General features: G+C 52.7%; 1 protein-coding gene across 2 annotated transcripts in view; it reads left to right on the top strand.

Annotated features, from left to right (window-relative positions):
* The window catches only part of SRCIN1 (SRC kinase signaling inhibitor 1), a 59,933-nt gene that overhangs the window by 22,540 nt on the left and 23,573 nt on the right, over window positions 1-13,820 (top strand). For both annotated transcript variants that reach the window (XM_066205308.1, XM_066205307.1), the window contains exon 4: window positions 13,027-13,219. In XM_066205308.1, coding sequence (XP_066061405.1) covers window positions 13,027-13,219 — 193 coding nt within the window. The remainder of the gene's footprint in view (window positions 1-13,026; window positions 13,220-13,820) is intronic.

Here is a 13,820-nt window from a genome sequence, read left to right as displayed (position 1 = left end):
TTCCAAGGGAGTGGAAAATCCCTCCGGGAATTCCCGCGGAGAGGTCGGGGCGCTCCCGCCGTGCCGATGCCGGGGGCGTGCCGGCTCCCGGTGGGACGCCAGAAAAACGGGAAAGATCCAAGAGCTCCGCAGAACTCCTTTGGAGCCGGGCTTTTAAGAGAACATCAAAAAGCAGCCGAGGAAAAAAAAAAAAAATTAAAAGAAAAAGACACAAAAGTGAAAAAACCGGCAGGGGACACACACAGGACGCGTTTGTCTTTAAAACGAAATTTCTGCAGCGGGTTTTTTGGGGTTTTTTTGGGTTTTTTTGTTGTTGTTTTTTTGTTGTGGTTTTTTTGGGGTTTTTTTGTTTGTTTTGGGGGTTTTTTGGGGGGCGTTGTGGTTTTTGTTTATTTTGAGGGTTTTTTGGGGTTTTTTGGTGGGTCTTTTTGGGGTTTTTTTTTTTGTTTGTTTTGTTTTGGTTTTTTTTCCCCACACCGTTCTCCACCCTCGGGATGGCGGGTGATAATTCCCAGAAATCCGAGTTTCCCTGCGGGAAGCCATTTCCACCTCGAGAGGGTGAAAAGCGGAGTTCTGGCTTTCCTGGTGAATTTTAAGGAATCGGTTTGATAATAACAACAACAACGACATCACCAATAATATAATAATAATAATAATAATAATAATAATAATAATAATAATAATAATAATAATAATACAATTAGGAAACAGATTAAGCAAAAAGGAAACTATGGCCAGGAATTCCGCCATATTCGCCAATTTATTATTTTGAAAACGACCCTTTCTATTTCATCAATCTCCTTGAATATTCACGGATTTTTTTTTTCCCACGAACTAATTTCCATATTCCAGGAGCTGTTTGGCATGGCCCCTCCTTGGGTTTGCCTTTTTACAGCGTGAGTGGTTTTTTGGCCGTGTCTTCATTAATCACCTCCAGTTTGGGCTTGGGTTTGTACTTTTTTCGGATGGTGGATGCTGATGGTTGGTTTGTCAATGGCAGGGGGGTTTCTTTTACATCATTATTTGGTGTTATTTTGGTCAATCAGAGAGTTTTAACCGTATTTTATCAATAGCAGGAGGTTTTTTACATGACTATTTGCTGTTATTTTGATCAATCAGAGAGTTTTAATCATATTTTATCGATAGCAGAGGGGTTTTTACATGATTATTTGGTGTTATTTTGGTCAATCAGAGAGTTTTAACCATATTTTATCAATATCGGGGCTTTTACATGATTATTTGCTGTTATTTTGGTCAAACAGAGAGTTTTAAGCGTATTTTATCAATAGCAGGAGGTTTTTTACACGATTATTAGATGATATTTTGGTCAAACAGAGAGTTTTAAGCGTATTTTATCAATAGCAGAGGGGTTTTTTACGTAATTATTTGGTGTTATTTTGGTCAATCAGAGAGTTTTAAGCATATTTTATCAATAGCAGAGGGGTTTTTACATGATTATTTGGTGTTATTTTGGTCAATCAGAGAGTTTTAACCATATTTTATCAATATCGGGGCTTTTACATGATTATTTGGTGTTATTTTGGTCAAACAGAGAGTTTTAAGCGTATTTTATCAATAGCAGGAAGTTTTTTGCATGATTATTTGGTGTTATTTTGGTCAGTCAGAGAGTTTTAAGCATATTTTATCAATAGCAGGAGGTTTTTTACACGATTATTAGATGATTTTTTGGTCAATCAGAGAGTTTTAAGAGTATTTTATCAATAGCAGAGGGGTTTTTACATGATTATTTGGTGTTATTTTGGTCAATCAGAGAGTTTTAATCATATTTTATCAATAGCAGAGGGGGTTTTACATGATTATTTGGTGTTATTTTGGTCAATCAGAGAGTTTTAAGCGTATTTTATCAATAATAGGGTTTTTTTCACATGTTCACTGGGTGTTAGCACAGGAACGGGGAAACTGAGGCACGGCGGGGACAGACGGGATGGGATTTTCCAGCAGCACAACCTGCAGCAGGGTCGGGGCTGGAATCCCAGATTTGGGGCTCTTTTCCTCCAGCTCTTCCTGCTGGAGCTGATTTTTGGGTTGTTGGGGGGTTTTTTTGTTTTTTGTGGGTTTTTTTTTTTGCATTTCAAACCCACCCTCAGAGCCTTTTAAAAATTATTATTATTTCCAGGGAAAGAAAAATATTTTTTATTATTATTATTTTTTAATTTTATTTTTAAAATTTATTTTATTACATTTTTATTCTATTTCTTTTTAATTTTTTTTATTTTACTATTTTCCCACGGGCGTTCCCTGCCCCTGGCTGTGCCAGCAAATCCTGCCTCGAATTCCCAGAATTCCAAGAGAGCCCAGCCGTGTCACCTGCCACTGCCATGTCCTTGTCACTATCCTGGGTCCCCCCTGGGTGCTGAGCCCTTGATCCCCACCCAGGGCTTGTCCCTTGTCCCTTGTCCCTTGTCCCCCTGTCCCCTCTCTGCTCCGTCCTCCCCCTGGCCTTGCTCCCCGTCCATCAGCATCCCTGAGGATGCGATAATTGAGTTATTTTTGGAAGATTCCATCACCCGAGGCAGAGCAGGGACCGAGCTGAGCCCCGGCAGGGAAAGGGGTGGCTGAGGGTCGAGGAATGTCATCCCGACCCCAAAAAGCGTCTCCTGCCCCTTATCCCGCCCTAATCTCCATCCTGGGGTGCTCCAGGGTCTCCTGGCGGGATGGATTCCAGGCTCATTCCCATCAGAGAAATCCAGGGATAAAAGCCCGTCGGAATTCACCGGGAGGTCAATAATTCATGTCAGGAGAGGGGTGGGGTGAGGAGGAGTGGGCACCGCGTGTCCCCTCACTGGGGCTCATCCCCATCCCAAATCCCTTCCAGCCCCTCCAGCACCTTCCCCTGCGAGCAGCCACACCTCCCTGGGATCTCCTTTTTCCCGGGAAGATCCCAGCCTCATCCCGATCCCTCCGAGGAAGGCGCGGGGGCCAGCGGCAGCGTCAATATTCATGAGGCTGCAGAGGAATTGAAATGTTTGAAATATTCATCGGGTAGGCGGGATGATTTTCTGGCTGCCGGCAGGAAAATCGGGGAGAGGGGACGAGCAGCGCGCCCCGCGCGTCCCCGTTTTTGGGGACAGAGAGGGGTGGCCTTGGCTTTGGGGACGGCGACAACCGGCCGCTGTCACCTGCAGAGGTGCTGGGATTGGGATGAGGGAGTGGGGAAAAACCCCATCCCAAAAACGTCCCGCTCACATCTGGAAGGGGGACGGGCCTTTCCTTTGGTCAAGGGGTCCGTTTTTGGGGGTTTTTTTGGGTTTGGGGTTTTTTTTTTAAATAAAACCCCCCGCCCTAATCGGATTTGAAGGGTAATCCTGTTAACGTTGAGATCGGGATTAATTCTGGGTTAATCGGGATAATCCTGACAAAATGTTGAGCATTAGACGCCGGGTGAATTATTGCTGCCGGCGGCGGGAACGGTTTTAATTTGGTGGCGAGACGGGGACGGGGAGAGAGAGGAGGGGACCGGGAATTCGGCGATGGAGAGGCCACAACCCCTTGGATTGGGGGAAAATTCCTGGAAAAAAAAACCCCTTTGGATGGTGCTCAGAGCGCCCCGGGCCTCTCGTTCCTTCCACTTTCCGCCCAAATTACCTCCGGTTTTCCCTCCTTCCCTGCCCAGCTGGGCATCTCCCGGGAGCTGGGAGGGTGGGATTCCTTCCTGCCCGGAATTCTCCGCTCCTGGCCGGTGGAGCTGAGGGAAAACCGCGGAGCTGAGGGGTTTGGGTTTCACCGGGATCCGGGCGGGATCGGATGTCCGAGCAGGGAATGGCCGGCCCCGGGATGCAACTGGAGCCGGGGAGAGGATACCCAGGCTCGGGAGGAGACGCCTGGGGGCCAGGGATGCGGAATTCCAGCTGGGAATGCTGGGTTCTGGTCAGGGATGCTGAATTCCACTTGGGAATGCTGGTTACTGGTCAGGGATGCTGAATTCCACTTGGGAATGCTGGTTACTGGTCAGGGATGCTGAATTCCACTTGGGAATGCTGGTTACTGGTCAGGGATGTGGAATTCCAGCTGGGAATGCTGGGTTCTGGTCAGGGATGCTGAATTCCACTTGGGAATGCTGGTTACTGGTCAGGGATGCTGAATTCCACTTGGGAATGCTGGTTACTGGTCAGGGATGTGGAATTCCAGCTGGGAATGCTGGGTTCTGGTCAGGGATGCTGAATTCCACTTGGGAATGCTGGTTACTGGTCAGGAATGCTCTATTCCAATTTGAAATGATGGTTTCTGGTCAGGGATACGGAATTCCAGCTGGGAATGCTGGTTTCTGGTCAGGGATGCGGAATTTCAGCTGGGAATGCTGGTTACTGGTCAGGGATGCTGGTTACTGGTCAGGAATGCTCTGTTCCAGTTGGGAATGCTGGGTTCTCATCAATGATCCTGGTTTTTGGTCAGGAATGTTCTGTTCCAGTTAGGAATGCTGGTTACTGATCAGGGACGCTGGATTCTGGTCAGGGATGTTTTATTCCAGCTGGGAATGATGGTTTCTGGTCAGGGATGCTTTTTTTTTGTGCAGGGATGCTACATCCCAATTGGGAATGCTGATTTCTGCTTAAGGATACTTTGTTCCAGTTGGGAATGGTGGTTTATGCTCAGGAATGCTGGGTTCTGCTCAGGAATGCTCTATTCCATTTGGGAATGCTGGTGCGTGCTCAGGAATGCTGGGTTCCAGTCAGGAATGCTGGATTCCAGTCAGGAATGCCGGTTTCGGGTCAGGGACACCCCGTTGCCCTCCGGGATCTTTTCCAGGGAGGAATTCGCATCCCACCGGGAGCGGGGGTGTGTCTGGAGGCTGTGGGGGTGTCCCACTCCCCTTTCCCTGCTCCCATTCCCCATTCCCCATTCCCTGTTCCCGTTCCCCGTTCCTGTTCCTGTTGCCGCTCCTGTTCCCATTCCTCATTCCCATTCCCTGTTCCCCGTTCCTGTTCCCTGTTCCCGCTCCTCGGTCCCCTTCCCCTCTCTCATTCCCTACTCCAGTTCCCGTTCCCATTCCCCATTCCCTGTTCCCATTCCCCATTCCCATACCCCGCTCCCGTTCCCGAGCATTCCCGGCTCCCGCTGAGTCGCGGCCCGGGCTCATCCACAATTCAGGAGGAGCCGGGCGGGGATGAACGGAGGGCGGGATGAACGGGCGGAGGAGCCGCGCTGTCCCCGCTGCGACTGGGCGGACTGGGGAGGTCAAACTGGGCGAACTGGGATCCCCAAAGCTCCGCCCACCCCACAGCCCCCCTGGGCACTGAGGGGATGGAGGGGGTGGGATCTCATCCCAGAATTTGGGAGGGAGGGAAGGGCAGGGAGCACCTGAGCCCTGCGCTGGGGGACCCCCAAAGGAACTGGTTGGACTGGTCGGACTGGTTGGACTGGTTGGACTGGTTGGAGCCCGTCCAGGGATGTTGTGAGATGGATCCCACCCCATAGGATCCCATAGGGACGGTCTATTCCTGCTGGGAATCCCAAGAGATCCCCTCTCATGGATCCCATGGATCCCATCCCATCCCATGGATCCCATCCAATCCCATTGATCCTATCAAATCCCATGCATCCCATCCCATTGATCCCATCTCAACCCATCCCATCCCATGGAACCGATAGATCCCATCCCACTGATCCCATCTCAACCCATCCCATCCCATGGAACCCATAGATCCCATCCCACTCCATGCCATGGATCCCACCCCACGGATCCCACCCCAGAGATCCCATCCCACCCCATGGGTCCCATCCCACCCTATAGATCCCACTCCACGGATCCCATCCCACCCCACGGATCCCAACCCCACAGATCCCATCCCACCCTATAGATCCCACTCCACGGATCCCATCCCACCCCACGGATCCAACCCCACAGATCCCATCCCACCCTATAGATCCCACTCCACGGATCCCATCCCACCCCACGGATCCAACCCCACAGGTCCCATCCCACCCTATAGATCCCACTCCACGGATCCCATCCCACCCCACGGATCCAACCCCACAGATCCCATCCCACCCCAGGGATCCCGGGGCCGGGCACCAGATGGGACGCTCAGCAGGACGCCGGGATTAAGGGCCGAGAGCGGGATCAGCGGGGATTAATCCCGACCCGTGTCCAACCAGGCCCCGGCGCGGGGCTAAACCACCGCGCCCCGCCGGCGCCCCGCCAGCTGTGCCCAGCTGTTCCCCCAGGATTTCGGGGCCTCCCTCCCGCCATGCAGAGGAGCTGCGGAGGGGGAAACGCTGCCAGGACCCGCCGGGACCTGCCAGGACCCGCCGGGGCCATGCCTGAGCACCCATGGGGGCTGATTTTGGGGGGTCCGGGGGCTCCTGGTGGCTGCGGCCCCCAGCCCGGCCCGGGGGGCTCCTCCCGGTGACAGCAGGGGACAGCTGGTGGCATCGGGACAACAGCGGGTTTGGCCGTCCCAGGTCTGGTTTTGGGGTTTGTCTCGGGGGGGGTTTGGGGTCTGAGGGGGGTCCGGGGCTCGGGGTGGGAATTGGGGATCTGGGAGTGGCAGGAGGGGAAGGGGATGCTCCTGTCCCTGCTGGAACGGGGGATTCTTCCCATTATTCCCATTTTTTAAAATTTATTTCCCTCTCCAGAAGCTCTGGGGACGCTCCTGTCCTTGCTGGAATGGGGGATTCTTCCCATCATTCCCATTTTTTAAAATTTATTTCCCTCTCCAGAGGCTCTGGGGACGCTCCTGTCCTTGCTGGAATGGGGGATTCTTCCCATCATTCCCATTTTTTAAAATTTATTTCCCTCTCCAGAAGCTCTGGGGACGCTCCTGTCCTTGCTGGAATGGGGGATTCTTCCCATTATTCCCATTTTTGGCTTCGTTTCCCTCTCCAGAGGGGTTGGGGATGCTCCTGGCACTGTTGGAATGAGGAATCCTTCCCATCATTCCCATTTTTTAAAATTTATTTCCCTCTCCAGAAGCTCTGGGGACTCTCCTGACCCTGCTGGAATGGGGGATTCTTCCCATCATTCCCATTTTTTAAAAATTTATTTCCCTTTCCAGAGGGATCCTGACCCTGCTGGAGTGGAGAATTCTTCCCATTATTCCCATTTTTGGCTTTGTTTCCCTCTCCAGAGGCTCTGGGGACTCTCCTGACCCTGTTGGAGTTGGGGATTCTTCCCATGATTCCCATTTTTTGCTTTATTTCCCTCTCCATAGGGGCTGGAGATACTCCTGACCCCACTGGAATGGAGGATTCTTCCCATTTTTCCCATTTTTTCCCTTCATTTCCGTCTCCAGAGAGGCCAAGGATGCTCCTGTCTCTCCTGGAATTGAGGAAATTCTTCCCATTATTCCCATTTTTGGCTTTATTGGAGGCTCCCGTGGGGTGGGGAGGGGGTCTAATCCGAGCAGATTTAATCCCGGGTGGAATCCGTGGCCATCCCGAGTTTGGGATTTCCCCTCTCCCACCCTCTCAGCCCCAAAATTCCACTTTCCTGGGATTTTTGTTTTTCGCTTTTTTATTTTTTTCCTTTCCAAGCGACCTTGAGCGGCTTTTATCGCTCTCTGGCTGACCGCACTCCCTCACTCCCGCTCCAAACATTCCCTGCCGGAATTCCCACGGGAATTCCAGGGCGGATTCCCGGCTTTGGAGCCGGCCGGGCAGGAATTGGGTCATTTCCCAGCTGGAGCGGCGGCAGGAGCAGGGGGAGGGCGCCGTGTCCCCTCCCTCCACCCCTTCAGTGCCACCAGGGTGGCTTCAGGTCCCTCAAGGAACGATCTCGGGGAATTTTTGGGATGAAGAAACCCCTGGGGAAAGGTCTGGGTGTGGATAAAAGGAAGGACAGGAGTGAGAAACTGGGGGAGGGAAAAGGTTTTGTGGGGTTTTAGGGTTTTATCTTGAACCCACGGAGCTTTTTCCCAGCTGGGAGATGTCCCCTGCATGTCCCCTGGGTGGGACAGGGGTGACAGGGGTGACAGAGGTGACAGGGCACATCCATCCTGGCACCTTCAAGGCAGGATCAGGACATCCCATCCCAAAAAAATATCTGGAATTTCACAGGGGATGGACAAAGCTGCACCCTTGGGGTGACCGCGGCCATGTCCCCAGTGCTCAGGGCGCTGTCACAGGGGCTGGGGGACAGCAGGGACACCCCGGGGGTGACAGGGACAGCGTGCCAGGGGGGTTCGGCTGCCCTTTGTCCTCATCCCAGAGCAGGAGCAATCAGCAGAGCCATCAAACCCGATTTTCCCGGGAATTCACGGGCTGCTGGAGGACAAGGTGGCAGCGGTCCTTGGCACCTCTCTGAGCGGGATTTGTCCCCTCCCCGGGGATCTCAAATTCCCTTTGGGGGCGTCCCTCGGGCGGGAATTGGCAGAGATCCACCCCCCCCCCCCATGACACCGGGAATTGTGTCGTCCCTCCCTTGCAGGGTCTGTCATTTCCAGCACCCCGGGATATGTGGGGGCCCTGTGCCCCTCTGGGGGGTCCTGTGCCCACTTGGGGGGTCCTGTGCCCACCTGGGGGGCCCTGTGCCCACCTGGGGCGTTCTGTGCCCACCTGGGGCGTTCTGTGCCCATCTGGGGGGTCCTGTGCCCACCTGGGGGATCCTGTGCCCATCTGGGGGGTCCTGTGCCCACCTGGGGGGTCCTGTGCCCATCTGGGGGTCCTGTGCCCACCTGGGGGGGGTCCTGTGTCCATCTGGGGGGTCCTGTGCCCATCTGGGGGGGCCCTGTGCCCATCTGGGGGGCCCTGTGCCCATCTGGGGGGCCCTGTGCCCACCTGGGGGATCCTGTGCCCATCTGGGGGGTCCTGTGCCCACCTGGGGGGGCCCTGTGCCCATCTGGGGGGCCCTGTGCCCATCTGGGGGGCCCTGTGCCCACCTGGGGGGTCCTGTGCCCATCTGGGGGTCCTGTGCCCACCTGGGGGGGGTCCTGTGTCCATCTGGGGGGTTCTGTGCCCACCTGGGGGGTCCTGTCCCCACCTGGGGGGGTCCTGTGCCCACCTGTGGGGTTTTGTCCCCACCTGTGGGGGTCCTGTCCCCGTCTGTGGGGTTTTGTCCCCACCTGGGGGGGTCCTGTGCCCACCTGGGGGGGGTCCTGTGCCCACCTGGGGGGTCCTGTGCCCACCTGGGGGGTCCTGTGCCCCTCTAGGGAGGGTCCTGTCCCCACCTGTGGGGTTTTGTCCCCACCTGGGGGGTCCTGTCCCCACCTGTGGGGTTTTGTCCCCACCTGTGGGGGTCCTGTGCCCGTCTGTGGGGTTTTGTCCCCACCTGGGGGGTCCTGTGCCCGTCTGGGGGGTCCTGCGCCCACCTGGGGACAGTCCCGCGCCCTCCGGGGTGCTCCGAGTTTCGGGAAGGGGGGGCTGCGGTGGCTCTGGGGACAGTTTTTGGGGTTGGGGCCGGCCCGTGGTGCAGAGCACCGGGGCAGAACCGTCCCTTGGGGGCTAAAATCCCATTAACCTCCAGCTCGCCTGGCTTTGGTTTGGTGCTTTGGGGTTTTTTTTCCCTTTGTTGTTTGTTTTTGTTGGGTTTCTTTTTTCTTTGCGGTTTGACGGATTCCATCAATTACGCACGGCGGGTGAGCTCCGGTACCTGCAGGGCAGGGGGGGCTGGGCTCACCTGGGGACAGGGAAAGTGTCACTGTCACCTCTGGGATGGGGGGACTGGGGGGGATTTGGGGTGAGGAGTGGAAGGGATGGATGCGGGGATGGATTTAGGGCACGGTGAGATCCCAGAGAATAGGAACAGGGCAGGGACAGGAGGTGTTGGGCTCACCTGGGACAGGTGTCCCTGTCACCTCTGTGGGGTGACGTGGGGACACCAGGGTGTGGGGATTTCCTGGGATTTGGGGTGAGGAGTGGAAGGGATGGATGTAGGGATGGATTTAGGGCAGGGTGAGATCCCAGAGAACCAACAGGAGGTGTTGGGCTCACCTGGGACAGGTGTCCCTGCCACCTCTGTGGGGTGACGTGGGGACACCAGGGTGTGGGGATTTCCTGGGATTTGGGGTGAGGAGTGGAAGGGATGGATGCGGGGATGGATTTAGGGCAGGGTGAGATCCCAGAGAATGAGAACAGGGCAGGGACGGGGGAAGGATCCAGGAAAGCAGAACCTGGCTGAGGGGAAACCCTGGATCACATCCCAACCAGGAGCCCCATCCCTGCTTTTCCCTGAGGATCCATCCCGGGCTGGGATCTGGGATCTGGCTCAGCAGCACCCCAAACCCAGAGCAAGTTACCCAGAAACCGCAGCCCAAAATCCACCTTTTCCCCCAAAATGCACCTTTTTCACCCCAAAATTTTCCTTTTTCACCCCAAACCCCACCTTTTTCACCCCAAAATCCACTTTATCACCCCAAAATTTTCCGTTTTCACCCTAAAATCCACCTTTTCTCCCCCATATTTTCCGTTTTCACCCCAAACCCCACTTTTTCACCCCAAAATCCACTTTATCACCCCAAAATTTTCCGTTTTCACCCTAAAATCCACCTTTTCTCCCCCATATTTTCCGTTTTCACCCCAAACCCCACTTTTTCACCCCAAAATCCACTTTATCACCCCAAAATTTTCCGTTTTCACCCTAAAATCCACCTTTTCTCCCCCAAATTTTCCGTTTTCACCCCAAACCCCATCTTTTTCACCTCAAAATCCACCTCTTTCACCCCAAACCCCACCCTTTTCACCCCCAAATTTTCCCTTTTCACCCCCAAATCCACCTTTTTTCACCCCAAACCCCACTTTTTTACCCCCAAATCCATTTTTTCACCCCAAAATTTTCCTTTTTCACCCCGAAGTCCACCTTTTTCACCCCAAAATTTTCCTTTTTCCCCATAAAATTTTCCCTTTTCGCCCCGCAGATTTTCCTTTTCCGCCCCAGAATCAGCCCCCGGGACGGGAACAAGGAACATTTCTCCCCATTCCCGGATCCCTCCCCGGGCGTGAGGCTCTGCCAGGGCTCTTTGTGCTCCAGCAACAACAGCAGCCGAGCCCAGCAATCAATTTCCCAGCAATTAACTGCGGGCCAGAACATTTCAAGTCCTCCCAAACCCCGCCCGGCCGGATTTTTAATTAAATCTCCCAATTAACGGCTCATTTAAACGGCGATGATGGCTATTATCATTTCATATTGATTTCGTTCTTTATTTTCCTTTTTTTTTTTTTTTTTTTATTTTTTCCCCCCAAATCTTTGGAGTTGTTGTCTCTTTTCTTTCCACGCTCGGGGAGATGTTTGTTCCTTCTGGTCGGATTTGCCAAAATTCAACAAGTGTCTGGAAAAGCCGGGCTTGGATTTTTTTTTTTTTGGGGGGGGAGGGGGTTAGCAACAGGCAGGAATGGCACAAATTTTGGGATATTTGTGCTGAAAAAAATCCCCATTTTCCGTGTCTGTGGTGTTAATTTTCCAGCACGTTCTTGTGAAATGGGGGCAGGGATAGATACAATTTTTGGGATATTTGTGCCGGAAAAAATTCCACATTTTTGTTGTCTGGGGTGTGAACTTTCCTGTGAAATGAGGGCAGGGATAGACACAAATTAGGGGATATTTGTGCCAAAAAATTTTCACATTTTCCGTGTCTGTGGCGTAAACTTTGCTGTGAAATGAGAGCAGGGACAACCACAAATTTTGGGATATTTGTGCCGGAAAAAATTCCACATTTTTGTTGTCTGGGGTGTGAACTTACCCGTGAAATGAGGGCAGGGATAGACACAAATTTGGGGATATTTGTGCCAAAAAATTTTCACATTTTCGGCAGGGACAGCCACAAATTTTGGGGATATTTGTGCCAAAAAACCCCCACATTTTCCCTGTCCCTGGCGTGAACTTTCTGGCACGTTCCTGTGAAATGAGGGCAGGGATAGATCCAAATTTTGGGGATATTTGTGTGGGAGCTCAGAGGAACTGGGATGGTGCCAGGAAGGATTATCCTGGAGAGGGAAAGGGGAGAGAGGGATGGGATTGGAATTGGGATTGGGAATGGGAGCAGGAGGTGGAGGAGGCTGGAGCTGCCATGGGGCGGAGAGCGAAATAAATCAGATCCTGAGCTCAGGGGCTTTTATTTTTTTAAGGCACTTAAAAATCCTCTATTTATTTAAAATTAACTCGCATTTCTGGGTGGATTTATGAATTTTCAGAAGGTTTTAACTCAGCCCTCACGCCTTTAAATCCCCCTGGGTCGGTACGGACGGAGCCCAGGGGGATTTTTGTTACTCACTAAAAATCTTCTGTTTATTTAAAATCAACTCGCATTTTTACCTCATTTCTGGGTGGATTTATGGACTTTTTGACTTTTGGGAAGGTTTTAACTCAGCCCTCACACCTTTGAACGCCCCTGGGTCTGTATGGACAGAGGTTGGGGCGTTTTTGTTACTCCCCGACACAGGCTTTTATTTATTTAAGGCACTTAAAAATCCTCAATTTATTTAAAATTACCTTGCATTTTTACCTCATTTCTGGGTCCTCTATTTATTTAAAATTAACTCGCATTTCTGGGTGGATTTATGGACTTTTTGACTTTTGGGATGGTTTTCACTCAGCCCTCACACCTTTAAACACCCCTGGATCTGTTTGGATGGAGGCTGGGGTCTTTTTGTTACTCACTAAAAATCCTTTATTTATTTAAAATCAACTCTCATTTTTACCTCATTTCTGGGTCTTCTATTTATTTAAAATCAACTCGCATTTTTACCTCATTTCTGGGTGGATTTTTGACTTTTGGGATGGTTTTCACTCAGCCCTCACACCTTTAAACACCGCTGGATCGGTTTGGATGGAGGCTGGGGTCTTTATTTAAAATCAACTCGCATTTTTACCTCATTCCTGGGTGGATTTATGGACTTTTTGACTTTTGGGATGGTTTTCACTCAGCCCTCACACCTTTAAACACCGCTGGATCGGTTTGGATGGAGGCTGGGGTCTTTATTTAAAATCAACTCGCATTTTTACCTCATTCCTGGGTGGATTTATGGACTTTTTGACTTTTGGGATGGTTTTCACTCAGCCCTCACACCTTTAAACGCCCCCGGCTCTGTGCGGACGGAGCCCAGGGGGATTTTTTAACCCTCTCCCCGCTGCAGACCAGGAGCTCCAGGCACTCCCAGGCCTCCCAGCCCGGCCTGGCCGACCAAGCCAAGCTCTCCTTCGCCTCGGCCGAATCCCTGGAGACCATGTCGGAGGCGGAGCTGCCCTTGGGCTTTAACAGGATGAACCGGTTCCGTCAGAGCCTGCCGCTGTCCCGTTCCGCCAGCCAGACCAAGCTGCGCTCCCCAGGTAACCCCCGGCCCCAAAAACTCCTCCCCGTGGGGCTGGGTGGGGCAGGGTGGGGCTGGGTGGGGCAGGGTGGGGTCAGCCCCCCCAAAAAAAACCCACCAGGAGGAGAAGGAGGGACATCAGGGTGGCCCAAGGGGATGAGAGGCTGTCAGCAGGGTGAGGGTGGGTGGCCCTGATGTCCCTCAACTCATTTTTGGGGGTGTCCCAGATCATCCCACTTCGCCAGGGTGGGGTTGGGCGGCCAGAAATTCCCCAATCCCCATTTTTTGGGTTGCCCCAGAGCTTTCCACTTACAGTAGGGTGAGGTTGGGTGGCCTGATGTCCCCCAACCCCTTGTTTTTGGGTGCCCCAGAGCCCTATAGGGTGACCTCCCCTCAGCAGGAGGAGGTTTGGTGGTCAGATCTCCCCCATCCCCATTTTTTTGGGGTGCCCCAAAACCTCCCGTCTTCACCAGGGCAAATTTGGGTGTCCAGATATCCCCCAACCCCATTTTTTTGGGAGGTGCCTCAGAGCCCTCTAGGGTGACCTCCCCTCACCAGGTGGCCAGAAATTCTCCGACCCCACTTTTTTGTGGTTCCCCAAAACCTCTCGTCTTCACCAG

This window comes from Chamaea fasciata, unplaced genomic scaffold, assembly GCF_029207755.1.
Source record: "Chamaea fasciata isolate MVZ Bird 193981 ecotype frontalis unplaced genomic scaffold, bChaFas1.0.hap1 SCAF_27, whole genome shotgun sequence".
NCBI classification, from domain to species: domain Eukaryota; kingdom Metazoa; phylum Chordata; class Aves; order Passeriformes; family Sylviidae; genus Chamaea; species Chamaea fasciata.
Note: the sequence above shows the minus strand (reverse complement) of the source record. Positions and strands in the feature narration are given on the sequence as shown.